Raw genomic sequence first — 14,464 nt, 5'->3', positions numbered from 1 at the left:
GCAGAGGGGGCGGGGCACGCAGGTGACGGAGGCTGAAGCGGTGGAGAGTTAAAGCGGTCGGGCTGTCTGGCTGGTTGGGGCGTCAGGGCCGCGGACCGCCAGCCTCGAGCTGCGAGTTCCCTTCTCTTCAGCTGCTGCGCTGACAGTAGCATGCCCCCCCGGCCCCGAGGACCCCCCGCCGGGCCGGCTTAGAGAAGACGCGGCTGCCCAGCACTTGGGCCGGGCCGTCCCTGCCCGCTCCTCCTCTGTCGCTGGAGAACCGCCGGGCTGAGCCGCTGGGAGAAGCAGGCCAGAGCCTTCTGGGGCCTCGGCCCGGGGACCCGTGGAGGATGAGCTGGCTCTTCCCCCTGACCAAGAGCGCCTCCTCCTCCGCAGCTGGGTCCCCCGGTGGTCTCACCAGCCTCCAGCAGCAGAAGCAGCGCCTGATCGAGTCCCTCCGGAACTCACACTCCAGGTGACTGGCCGCTGCCTCTCCGACCGAAGGAAGAAAGTAGGGCGGGAGGGCGGGCTGGTGCTAACCACACTCGCAGCTCCTCAGGCCGACTCCCGCCAGCTGCCGCCCTTTTTTTTGGACATATCTCTCTTGGTCCTGGGTCTCACGCTTGCTCTCCCGTCCCTGACCCACATTCAGGATTTCTTCCGGGACGCCCTTTCCCCCGCTCCCGCCCCCACCACTGCTCAGCTCCCCTAATTCCGACTTCCCTCATCTCCCCGGACACACCGCTGCCGGCTGCAGTCTGTCTCCTGTCTTGTCTGCAGTGTGCCTTGCTTTGCCCGGCTTCCTCACCATTTCCTTTTACCCACCTGTTTGCCGCGTTGGCCGAATTGTTAAAATACTATACTTGGCTAAAAAGGAGATTACTCTTCGCAATTCAAGTTTCACGAATAGTGGACTATTTTTGGAGAAAAAACTTTGAACCCCAAAGGAAGGGGAAAACAAAGTTTTCATAAGTGAGTTCTCTTCTGGGAGTAACGTACTCAATCCTCTTAAGTCTCTAATAGATTTACCCTGTTCATTCTAACCCACCTCCCCGCAGCTGGTAACTATCAGTGGGTTCATTTCTCACTTTGAGATTCTTGTTCCTACACTCAGGAATTACCTTCAAGTCATTTTGATTGTTCTGCTGGCGTTGTTTTTGTTTCGTTTTGTTCATTTTCAGCGTGGTCAGGTTAGAAATATTTTGCAATTCAGATTATTTCAGCTGTTTTTATTGCAGGTATCTGTGACCTCTAGTGGTTTTAAAAATTAGAACAGCCTCTTCATATGAATTATGCAACTATATTTACGTGTGTCAGCATGTATTTTAATGGAAAGATATCTGCATCTTAATAGACTATTCATATATTTGAAATACATCTTGAGATATTAAAATTGGTTAATTCTAGGAGCCATTTTATGTGTTATACTAATTTTTTTCTAAACAAGTTATAGTATGGAATAGTTTTAAATTTAGGTGTATTGTTAAAAGAAAAAAATCATTGCAAAATCGGTTGGCTTTAGTGAGGCCTGTTGCTGATTGAACTTCAGGTGTTCCTTGGTTCTTTTTCTTTTCTTTTTTTTTTCCTTTGGTTCTTTTTCTCAATTGTTCTGCTGTTCAGAACTTTAGAAAGGTGAGAATTTGTGGTATTAAACAGGAACGAATAGCATGGTGTTTGATGTAATGGTAGCTTTCTTTTTGGAAAATTAAGTTCGTAGAGTTCTTAAAAGTCAATCTGACTCTGGTTTTCTCTACTGACCTGTAAGAGTCACTTTTACAAAATATGTTTATAAATTAAGGATACTCCTTTTTAATAAACATAACAAAAGTTCTCACTTTGGAAGGCCGTTTGTTTACAATTGCCAAAATACTTTCTAGAACCATACCTTTGGAATTAATTGCTTTTAAGCCTTTAGGATATTCTGTTAGATATTCTCACAGATGGCAAATTTTATTCTTTGAGGTTGGAGTTGAATTTTCAAATACTCCAAAGTCCCTTGCTGCTGAGGCTGGTAAATAAGGAAAGTGATGTGAAATGTATTGTGTATTTTTCTATGTGTGTCTCCCAAACAAAGTTAGAGTTGAAGGCAGGAATTGCTAATCTAAGGAATTCTGTAATTAGCTTAAGAGGATCAGTAAATACCCTGAGTCAAAAGCAGAAAGGATCTATTTTGTTTGTAATTTTTTTTTGAGCCAGAAATTATGGATATATAATTAGACATGTGACATTATCTACAGTATTTTGTGATATTTTATGAACAGCTACCTTTAATTGCTTTGATTCTTATAATTTCTTTTATAAAAAATACTTGAAGTTTTTATTGAAATAGTTCACATTTATAAACTATACTTGGATAATTCTGGTGACAATGAAGTAGGTCATGTACATGGCAGTTTTTAAAGAATGGTATGGTCCCAGAAAAAAATTTCACCTATTCTTGTTAAGTTTGCCCTTTTAAGTTATGACATACATTTTAAAACTAGCAGGTAAAAATGAAACATCTGTGCAGTATCTGACAGTATGTTGCTTGAGTAACCAAATTCAATACTACAACTTAAAGATTTTTGTACAAAAAGACACTGCAATTGGTTATTCTGAAAATGCACTCTGTAAAAGTTGAAAGACTGTTTAAAATGGTATTTTAATGAATACTGCAGAACTTCTTCAATTATGAATATTAATGTATTGTTGCACTCCACCCCTCTGCCTCATGTTTCATACTCTGTCCCTTCTCCATTTACAGGATCAGCAGCTCTTTTTCTGCCCTCAGTGTCTCACTTTTTTTCTTCTCAGTAACCTTTCCCCACCCTATTCTCTCATCTACCTTCCAACTTCTATTTTCTTTTAACTACTTATAATTCAAAAAAATCCCGTATCAGGAAAGAGTCTCTTTAATTCCCTTCCCCTAATTTAAACTTCTTTTTTAGTTACTTCAAGAAATTCTCTTTAAGTCTTAATGGTGAGGCAGGGCAAATGAAACACTGTCATAATGATGACCAAAAAATTGTTATATGGTAGCATGTTTCTGTCTGCTCTGAAAATGGAAACTGAAAGTTATGTAGATTACTAGGCTGAAGTAATATATGCCACTTTCTAAGTAACAGTCATCATAATATTCAACTTACCACTATATTTCCTGACTTTTTGGGGCAAGAGTAGAACTAATTCTGTTGTTTCTTGTACTTCCTAAAGAAGCTTTAAGTCACACTTGATTTCCCATTTAACTCCATACTTCTGATTTCTTGGAAGAATATTACCTTTTTGGGTTCCTGGTCTGCAGGCCCACTTCTTTAATGGAGGCCAAGCCCCTTCAGTCTCTATGGGTAAATAGTGATTGTTTACTCCAGTGATGATGGGCTTATTCCCACTGCTAGTTATTGTCAGAAACTTAACCTAATCTTGGTCAGCGGAGTTGGAGAAGAAGTCTTTTGGGGAGCTACATGAAACATTTTTCTTAGTAATAGAGATGTCTAAAAGGAAATGCCTCTTTCTGTTTTGGGGTATTGTGTTACATGGGATGCCTGGAACTGCTTGGATCATGAAGGAAGGAAGGCTGACTACTGGATGTGGTAGAGTAGAAAGATGGAAAGTCTGTGATGATATTGTGATACTGAGTTAACCAGGCCTGGAACCTTTCTGCCTCTAGACTCCTGTCTGTATGAGATTATACATATACATTTGTATTATACATACAAATCACACGTTCGAACTGATTTTTCTATTACTTGTAGCTGAAACTATCCCCATTGATACACACCAATCCCAGTATTTAAAGATTCTTTAGAATTGAAGCTGTTAGGTATCTCCCTGCACTGTACCTGACAGCCAGAAAATACCAGAATCTGATGGTAAATCAACAGTTACCATCCTAACTATCCTGGTTTTTCCTCTCTCATTAGCTTCTTTATTACTTTACTTCCTTAGCTCTGAAACAATAGCCTGAAGCTGTGCTGTGAATGGTATTGTCTGTAATTAACTGCAAAGATTCAAAGTTATACAAATAGTGTCTTTGTTACCTTTTACTTCGGGATATCAGCTCTCTCAAATAAAGGACTTCTCATTTTAATAATCTGTTATGTGGTAATTCTGGTGCTATTTTATATTCAAAAAGAAAATCTAATTTGGGAGTTATTATATTTATCGGAATTGCTTTCTTCTTTTTCACTCTGATATGGGATGCTAGACAAAATGAATTTGAAGAAAATAAATGCAAACAAGCAAAAATTAATGACATCACATCATAATACATTAATGACTTAGGTGAACTCTAAGCTTTAGTTCCCATCTGTAAAATCAGGAATTGGGATTTTTATCCTGTAGAATTGTTGATATTTAAGTAATATGTATAAACATTTATTAGAGTTTCTGACACACAGTAAGCAGGTAACAGATTGTATTCCTTCTTTCCACTGCATGGTATCAATGTGCCTGCAACCTTTGCCTCATAGCCTACTTGGATCTAGCCAGCTTGTTAATGAATCGCTCACAGATCTCCATTTGTCTCTGGCAGGGCTACTTCTGACTTTCCATTCAGAAAGCAAGTCCATTCCAGAGAGTTTTTCTTCATAAATGAAGTGTAAAATTTAATTTTGAAAGGTTTCAGACAATACATGTAGAGAGACTAGAATATTATCTGACACACCCTAAAATGTATCTATAAATGCCAGCTATTTTATATTTGTATCTTGAAGATTTTTAAGATACAATTAAGATATAATTGTATCTTAAATACAATAGACTATCTACATAGTCTATACACATCATTTTGAAATTTTCTTTTGCACCAGTCCTTGGATATTCTTTCTGATTACCCAAATCTTTAAAAAGTCTGTGACTTCTTTGGAGAGTCTGCTGCTGTATAGTTTTGTACCCTATAGCTATTTAGTTTAACCCCTGCTCTCAGGTATAAGGCTGTCTCCTGTAAACTCATGTGTTTCTGAGTAAGCCCAGATTCCAAATCTTTCTTTCTTGTAGTTTTTACTGTCAGCTCAAAAGGACTCACATACAGACTTTACAACACAAAAAGTTTGTAATGAGAGGATATGTGTATATGTTTTAACCAGTTCAGTGCTGTATTTTTTTTTAATGGATCTGTTGTCAACATAGTGTGAGATTTTTTTCATTAAAATATCCAAATTTCCAACTTTTAAAAAATAGATTTTATTATTTAGAGTAGTTGTAGGTTCACAGCAGTTTAGCAGCAAATACAAAGATTTCTCATACAGACTTTGTCCCCTCCAACTTTTCATTCAAAATAGAAAGATCTGGCAACATAAGTTATGTAAGAATAAAACTTCCTTGTGAAAGAAAAATCACCTTAACTTGTTGCAATAAAAAATCCTACAAGAATCTGCTATGACAGCTTATTGAAGCTGCAGAAACCTACAGAATGTCAATATTTTGACTCTATAAATTTGAACTCCTAACAGTGAACTTAAAAATAATGTATAGCGAACGATCCCATAATTAAGGGAATTTTAATTTGGTACGTTGTCATATAATCTATAACCAGTGATTAAAAGTTACAGTTGTCGAGTATATGACACAATAAAGCATGTTACAATTTAAGAATACTTTTCCTAAATAGATAGTAACAGTCAAGTGTTCTTTCTAGTTAATTTTCCACATAGTAGTATCGATCCATACCTGCTTAAAAAAAAAAAGTTACCACACAGGTAATCATTTCTCCATTGCTAGTTGAGTCTGACTACATCTACTTTTTGCCTCCTACTTCTGAATTTCTTCCAAGCTGTCTCTCCTGCCTGCTCACCTAAGCCAGAAACCTGGTCATCCTGTTTTCACTTAGTCATCTGTGTTACCACTGCATCATGCTGTTCTCTCTGCCTCCATCTTATTCCCTTTTCTCTTCCACATGGGTGCCAGAGTAATCTTTAAAATTTGAGTTTGATGATGTTGTTCTTTTCAGTGGCTTCCTAACTCTTGCCAGCTTCTTTAGCTTAATGCCTGGTTGTCACAGAATATAAGTGATGTGACTCATGAAAAGGTGTCAGCACACACAATGTGAAGTTTCTTTAATGGCAAAAGATACAGAGACTTTTAGAGACCCAGTGTTATTTCCTACTGAAGCTTTTCTAATTGTCCTCCTCTGTCTGGAATGTACACTTCATTTCCTTGGTTCTGTTTCCTGGGGTTAACTCTTATCTGACTTTTAAATGTAGCTCAGATACTATTTTTCCCCCAAAGACCTCATTTCCCCCACCCCTGTTTAGGTTAAGTTCTTTCTCCTGTGTTCCTATAGCATCTCTGTCATTATCCAGTGTCTTCTAAAGAGCAGTGTTTCAAAAATAGCTATGAAATAAGTGGTCTGTGTCAAATAGATACAGAAAACAAAATTGAGTACTCTAGAATTTCTAAAAGGCTTTATGCTAACATGCCTCAGCATTCTCCAGGAGTAGGGTACAGTATGAAGCATCTTCCAAACAGAGCAATGAGCCATCTATTCAACTATTTATTTTAAATTTCAAGTTTCTTAATTATTCACTTCATATCAGCTGGTGTGTGTGTGTGAAGGCAATGTAATAGGGAAGAGCTTTTGTATTCTATTACAAGTTAATTAATAAAGGGTTGTTGCCTGTAAACTTCAACTACACATAATGGTCCATTCCTAGAAACCCTGCCTCCCAAGTAATCAGCATTAAGGCCTGATGAGGCCCACCTGTGAGTGCCTTCAGGAAGGAGGAAATTAGCACCTCCCCACTGGAGGCTGACCGGAAACAGGAAATACTTGACTGTACTCCCTTCCTGTTTAATATAAAAGAAACCTGAACTCTTCCTCAGGCAAGATGGTACTTTTGGTACATGAGTCTACCATCCTCTTGGTTCACTGGCTTTCCAAATAAAGTCTATTCCTTGCCCTAGCAACTGTCTCTGGATTTATTGTCCTGTCCTGCGCAGAATAGTACAGGCTTGGACTGGTAACTCAAGTGCTGTTTTCTTTTGTTCCCCTGAGGATATTGTAACAAATTTATAGTCTTCTGTTTGCTCCTCTAATTCTGTATCTTTGAGTTTTTGTGTGTGGAGCTTGTTGAGTTTGGTGCATGCCTCTAATGCTTTTGTTTTGTTCAAACCTTCTCTGTATGTAAGATTCCTTGTAGTCTTGTTTGTGGGTCTTTAGTTCTGTGTATCCTGGCCTGCCTCAGTTGATAGGTGAGGAAGAATGACTTGCTTTGTCCTGGGGCAAGCTGATAGTTGTCTTTTGGAGATGGAGGCTCCTGGGAGTCAGGAGCTTCCTGAGGTGCTGCCCCCTTAGAGGCTCCCTCCCCATGGATTTCTGGGGCAGACAGAACGGTTGTCTGCAGGTTGAAACAGGCCGGACACCAGGAGAGAGCTCTAACTTCCTGCTGCTCCAGGCTTCTTCTCACTGTCTACTCAGAGAGGGGCTCCTGCCCCACCTTCCACACTCAGATTTGCCGTGACCTGGTTCAAGGGCTTCAGCTTTGCATTGGTCTTATGTTTGGGGGTTGTCATTAGTTCCTATATTTAATTTTTTTTAAACACTTATCTTTTCCTTTAATCTCATCCTTTTTTAATCTTTTATCTTTCTAAGATTCCTCAGAGTTCGTTGTCAGTGTATGTATGGAACCCTTTACTTTCCAGCACTGTTATATAGATTTGCTTCTTAAAAGTCAGTTTCAGTATTTCCTGGAGATTTAAATGGGAGAGGGAAATTGTCTAATGTCTTTATCTAAGCATCTAAACCTTTTATCGACAAGGATCACCTAAAACCCTTCCTTGAGTTAAACAAGGGGAAATGATGGAATCAGAGTCTTGATCTTTTTCAGTCAGTTGGTGACTGAGAAAACAGACGGGACCACGCTGTTTCCATTTCCTTGGGAGATGCAGGTGCTGAATGCATGGTAGCTGTTCAGCTGAACCTAGTCTTAGTTACAGAATCCAGGTTTACACAAAATATAAAGTGAGGAGATAAATGATTCTTCTGTGAAAGGGATCCCAACCATAGCTAGTGTGTCTTGCATTTCAAGGTCTGTTTACGTATGGTTTTAGGGGCTGTCAAAAGTAGAGTGGATGCCAGTTAACCACACATTCTGACAAAAGTTAGCTGTCTCAGCTTTCTTGAGTCCAGAACAGACTCAGAGTTGCTGAAATAAAACCATAATAATTCACTTTTCTCAGAGAACCTAGAGAATAAAATTATTAACAGAAGATCATTTAAATTTTCTCTGGTGAGATTGCAGTATTACTTTAGAACACATATGTGTGTTTACATCCAAAGAGTACTACCTGTCAGTGTAAAGATATGACTGTAAGAATGTTTATCAAAGCATGGTTTATAGCAGTAAACTTGGAAACAATCTAAATATTGATGCTGAAAACTCAGCCTCTGTGCATCAATCGGAATAAAATCTGAGACAGAGTTTTGGCTGAAATAGAAAAGAATAGCTTTATTACTTTGCCAGGCAAAGGGAGACACAGCCCGCCTGTGCCCTGGAAAGCTGTGTGTCCCAACCTGGGACGATTTGTTGAAAGGTTTTAAAGCGTGTTCAAGGGCAGAGTTGCTTGTAAGGAGCTGTGTACACCCATGCCTTTAGTCTGGCCTGGGGGTGGGTGAGGTGGGGGGCAGTCTCCTCCCTTGTCTCCTCCCTTGTCTCCTCCCATCCCTGATTAGCAACTGTTTGAATTTGCCCTTTCAAGGTCATGGAGACTGGAGTCTATTCCTACAAACCAGAAGTGTGGGGACTTAGAAAGGCTTCCATGCCCAGGAACCCCCAGGGGCCTGCTTAGTTTCAGTATTTAATGGTACAGAATAGGTTAAACAATATATTAGAACATTATGTAGACGTTTAAAACTCTTGTAAAATAACATTTACTGATTTGGAAAAATAATTTTTTTCCCTGTTGAGAAAGAATTATTTTTGGAATAAGTTTTTAAAAAGCTACTTGAAATAGCAAAAAATGCAAAATCACATTTGTGATAAAGATTCAGGGAATGATTCTTGTTTTAATTAAGTAGAACAAGCATCTGCCATTTTATCTAACACAACTAATGTAGAGAAGAAAGCAGCTTTCCTTGATGCTCTTGCTCTTAGGGTTGGGCCTGAAAATTAAACCAACTAAAGATTAATAGGAGAAAAGTACACAAATTTCATGTGAGTTTACATATCAGGGAGATCTTCAAAAGGAAATGAAGAGCCAGAGAAACAGAACTGAGCATTTTATACTGGGCTTGATGAAAGTCGTGGTGACAGTTGTGGAGGGATGTGGTGGGTTAAGGAGTGCACAGCACGCCTTAGTGATACTGCCAGCTGAGTGCCAGTGTGCATGCGTGCTCATTCGCTTCAGGCCTGTCCTTTGCCACCTTTGCGACCCCACAGATGTGGCCCGCCAGGCTCCTCTGTCCATGGGATTCTCCAGGCCAGAATACTGGAGTGGGTTGTCATGCCCTTCTCCAGCGGATCTTCCCGACCCAGGGATTGAACCCAGGTTTCCCACATTGCAGGCAGATTCTGTACTGTTTGAGCCACCAGGGAAGATCTGTGTTGCAGTGAAGCATGTCACATGAGTTATTGGGTTTCCCAGTAGATATAAAAGTTATTTTTACATTATACTGTAATTTATACATTATACTGTAGTTTATTAAGTGTGCAGTAGCATTATGTCTTAACACCAATGTATGTATTCTAATTAAAAATACTTTATTGCTAAAAAACACTAACCATCAGTATCAGTGAAGCACAATAAGATGAAGCATGCTTGTAATTGTAGTAAGTGGGAGGGGCGGGGGCCATGTTGCAGGGAACAATGATGCCTTAGCAAGTCCGGCTTCTTAGGTTCTTTCACTGTCCCTGTGTCTTCTGAGATTCAGATGCTCCTTCCTCTTGGTGTAGGGTGGGCACCTCTTAATGAGGTCTTAAGACCTATTTTCTGTTTTAAGAAAGAAAGATAAGGAGGGAGAAGGTCAGAGTAACTTTCCTGTTTCTGCTTTTTTCTTATATTCCTTCAGTTTAAAATATTGAAGATGCCAAGGTGCCACATTTAGGGGCAGCATGTCCTCAACCCATCAGTTGCCATGGCTAACCTGTTTTGGAATTGTTAATGATGATTCAGTTCTCGTTAATATTACGAATACTACCTTTGACTTCCTTGGTGGTTCAGATGGTAAAGAATCCACCTGCAATGTAGGAGACTTGGGTTTGATCTCGGGGTTCAGGAAAACCCCTGGAGAAGGGCAACATAATTATGGGGACAATGAACACTTCTAGCCAAAAATTATTTTAATCAAATTCACTTTGTTTTCTATAAAAAGACAGTGTCTGAAAAAATGACTTAACACTTCAGTACTACAAATTTAGACAGGCTCCAACTTAGATATGTATGTTAAATGTTTGCTTAATGATGCTAAAATATATTGAACAATTATGGTATTATATGGGGAGGGCTTTACCTGCATTATCTCACTTAATCTAACAACACTTTTAGCAAGATGGGTATTTTTAACATCCCCATTTACCATGTGAGAGATAAGGCTTAGGTAGATTGTGATCACACAAGTAAATGGTGGAGGAAGGATTTGACCCCAGGAAGCCTAATTGAAGCCTAATATGCTCTTGGTCACTAAAATGCTCTACTTGGCTTTGATACTGTTGTGATAAGTATTCCTCTGAAGCATTGACACCATTGACATCTAAGATAACAGAAACAAAAAACTTAAGCCATTTTATTGATTACACAGTGTTTATATCAATACAACTGGGAAAACTGTTTAGTATCCTAGTCTGAACCTGATCCCCAAAGAGAAACTTTAAGTTAGTCTTAATACTGAATATATTTTGAGTCTTTTCCCAACTATTTCTTCTCTTCAATCATAACTTCAGTCCACGAGATGTCAGAGGGGACATCTATGATTTCTCCGTAATTCCATCCCAACACTCTTGAACCTTTCAGGCAACCTGAAATTTACATATTTGAGAGGCTAGGTTTTTATCAGAAGGCAAAAAAAGTCATCAGTTCAGTTCAGTTGTTCAGTCGTGTCCAACTCTTTGTGACCCCGTGAATCGCAGCATGCCAGGCCTCCCTGTCCATCACCAACTCCCGGAGTTCACCCAAACTCATGTCCATCGAGTAGGTGATGCCATCCAGCCATCTCATCCTCTGTCGTCCCCTTCTCCTCCTGCCCCCAGTCCCTCCCAGCTTCAGAGTCTTTTCCAATGAGTCAACGCTTTGCATGAAGTGGCCAAAGTATTGGAGTTTCAGCTTCAGCATCAGTCCTTCCAATGAACACCCAGGACTGATCTCCTTTAGAATGGACTGGTTGGATCTTCTTGCAGTTCAAGGGACTCTCAAGAGTCTTCTCCAACACCACAGTTCAAAAGCATCAATTCTTTGGTGCTCAGCTTTCTTCACAGCCCAACTCTCACATCCATACATGACCACTGGAAAAACCATAGCCTTTACTAGACTGACCTATGTTGGCAAAGTAATGTCTGCTTTTGAATATGCTATCTAGGTTGGTCATAACTTTCCTTCCAAGGAGTAAGCGTCTTTTAATTTCATGGCTCCAGTCACCATCTGCAGTGATTTTGGAGCCCCCCAAAATAAAGTCTGACACTGTTTCCACTGTTTCCCCATCTATTTGCCATGAAGTGATGGGACCAGATGCCGTGATCTTCGTTTTCTGAATGTTGAGCTTTAAGTCAACTTTTTCACTCTCCTCTCTCACTTTCATCAAGAGGCTTTTTAGTTCCTCTTCACTTTCTTCCATAAGGGTGGTGTCATCTGCATATCTGAGATTACTGATATTTCTCCCGGGCAATCTTGATTCGTCCCCCCAAAAATGAGGAAAATAAGACAGGTCTTCCAGAACTACCAATTAAAGCAACCAAAAGAAAAAAAAAAATAAGTTATGTAACTGCTAGATCTTTTAAAAGTATTCATGCTTGAAAAGGATTCTTGTCCTTTTGGATATCAGGCTTCCTTTCAACCATAACTCATTAATACTACTTAACATTTTTCCCTTTGGAAAGATTATAAAGATTATAAATGTTAGAATTCCAAGTGAGTCACCAAAAGATCTGGTTGGTAGATTATACTTGTAATAATTGCATGCCAGCAATCAAAATAAAATTCTGGGGACTTGCCTGGTAGTCCAGTGGTTAAGATCCCAACCTTCCAATACAAGGGATTTGTGTTCAGTCCTGGGTCAGGAAGCTTTAAGATTCCACATGGTAAGGGGTCATGGCCAAAAAAAAATTTTTTAATAAAAATTCTGAATGTAAAATGTTAAAGTATAGGGAACTTTTATTAGATGGCAGTTATATTCAAGTATTAATAATGAAGACTCCCCAAATAGTAACTTGATAAAGTGACATGATAAAAGTTTGTTTTTCTCTTGCATACGAGAAATTCAGTTTGTTGATTCCATAACCATTAAGGACCCAAACTACTTCTGTCTGCTGAGCTCTCCCTAGTGTTTGGCTCTGATTCTCAGAGTCACTCCTGGTCCAATATGGTTGTTCGAAGTTTGTCTTTCAGGGCCAGGCAGGAAGGGCAGATAGACTCTATACCAGTTTTTGTTGCCGTTTAAAATGAGTTTCTGGAAATTCCACCTCACCCAACTTAACTGTGTTTTATTGGCTGGAACTTAAGCCTGTAGCAACAACTTGCTACAAGAAAAGCTACAATATTGCTGCTCAGAATAAAATCAGGACTCTCTTATTTAGGAAGAAGGGGAATATTTGGTTTTGAAAAGCAGCCAGCTGTCTCTATCTATCATAAGGCTGTAGGAGACATCTCATCCAGACTTCTCAGTTTAAACTCTGAAAGCCCTGTCAATACAGCTGGCATTGGCAGGTTTGTAGTCAGAACATAGGTCTTCTCTTGCTGACCTGTTTTAACTAGAGGACTTGGCAATTGCTTCTTGTTCAGTTGCTAAGTCATGTCTGACTCTTTCCAACCCCATGGACTGCAACATGCCCAGCTTCACTATCTCCCGGAGTTTGCTCAAACTCATGCCTACAGTTGATTCTACTAATGATAAATTGCTTCCCTGGTGGCTCAGACAGTAAAGAATCCACCTGCATAAGGGAGATTGGATTTGATCCTTGGGTTGGGAAGATCCCCTGGAATAGGGCATGGCAACCCACTCTAGTACTCTTGCCTGGAGAATCCCCATGGACAGAGGAGCCTGGCATGCTGAAGTCCAGGGGGTCACAAAGAGTCAGACATGACAGAGTGACTAAGCACAGCACAATGATAAATTATATAAAGCAATAGTAATCGGTGTAGCACTAATACAAGAGTTCTTTGCCTTTTTACCTCACCAGCTTAACTCCGTCTCTTCACAACCCCCTGAGAATATCTCAAAATAGTATTGCCTGCTTATTTGATAATTTTTTCTATGGTCATTTCCCCCTCAAGATACAAGTTATATTGGCTCTCTAGATTCTGTGATTAAAATGAAGTTGTTTTAGTAGACTCTACAAATTTTAATGTTTGCTTTTAACATTAATGGTTTTTATAACTTTGGATAAATTTTTTTTCTCACATTTTCTCCTACAGCATAGCTGAAATACAGAAAGATGTGGAATACAGGTTGCCTTTCACTGTAAATAACCTGACAATTAACATTAATATGTGAGTAGAATTGTATCCTGTTTTTTCATGGAATAGGACTTGGAAAAATCTTTTTATCATTTTGTTTCTTAGCTACTGTCAGAAGTAAGCTGTTTAAAGTAAGCTGAATTTATTTCCTTTTCTAGTATCTAAAGTTTCTTAAACTTACACAATTCTGTGAAATAAAAAAGTTTAAATATGTCATTGTAATAGAGATTGCGGTAAGAAACCATGAAAGAGGAAATGGAATACAAAGATGTAATAGATCTTTCATTGATTTGCACTAAACTCTTCGCTGGAGGCAGGCTGAAAGAGTGAGCATGACAACAACAAACAGTGGAAGGGATCGTGTGCAGACACTGTTAGAGGAACAACCACCTTTACATCAGAAACAAGTTAAAATATTCTAGTTTTCAGCAACCAATATAATACATCAGCCAGCAAGTTCACAGTTGAATTTGATCTGCCGATTATTTTTAAAGAAAAAAAATTAAAAGTAAAAAATAATAATCATTATTAAGGTTATTAAGTAATAAAGAGGAAAGTTTGGGCAAAGTGATTGCTAGTACTCATTTAGCCCTAAGTGCATTTATTAGACTTCAACGTGAAAGAATTATTATTACCTCAGATTGCATTAGGTGGCTGGCTGCTCAAGCAAGTGTTTGAGTGAGGTACAGTAAAAATGCACTTAACTTGAAGATAGAAACTATGTTTGTTCATCGTCAGATCTTCATTGCCTAGTGAGGTACCTTCACGTGGGATCCCATATTAAATCCTAGTTGAATGAGTGGAAATTAAACGGTGAATATATAGCAGTGCCAACCATTATGCTGTGTTATGTCAATATATGGGAGCTTTATTAATCGTCACAGCCGCCCTGAAAACTAAAACAAAT

At 39.2% G+C, this 14,464-nt stretch overlaps 1 protein-coding gene across 1 annotated transcript in view; it reads left to right on the top strand.

Moving 5' to 3' along the window:
- Positions 1 to 59: 59 nt before the first annotated feature.
- Positions 60 to 14,464, top strand: part of VPS37A (VPS37A subunit of ESCRT-I) — a 33,667-nt gene continuing 19,262 nt past the window's right edge. The window contains exons 1-2 of the mRNA NM_001046161.2: positions 60 to 454; positions 13,516 to 13,590. Coding sequence (NP_001039626.1) covers positions 330 to 454; positions 13,516 to 13,590 — 200 coding nt within the window. The 5' untranslated portion in view covers positions 60 to 329. The remainder of the gene's footprint in view (positions 455 to 13,515; positions 13,591 to 14,464) is intronic.

The sequence above is a fragment of the Bos taurus genome, chromosome 27 (assembly GCF_002263795.3).
Source record: "Bos taurus isolate L1 Dominette 01449 registration number 42190680 breed Hereford chromosome 27, ARS-UCD2.0, whole genome shotgun sequence".
In the NCBI taxonomy this organism is placed as follows: domain Eukaryota; kingdom Metazoa; phylum Chordata; class Mammalia; order Artiodactyla; family Bovidae; genus Bos; species Bos taurus.
The sequence above is the reverse complement of the archived record's forward strand: the minus strand, read 5'-3'. Positions and strand labels throughout refer to the sequence as shown.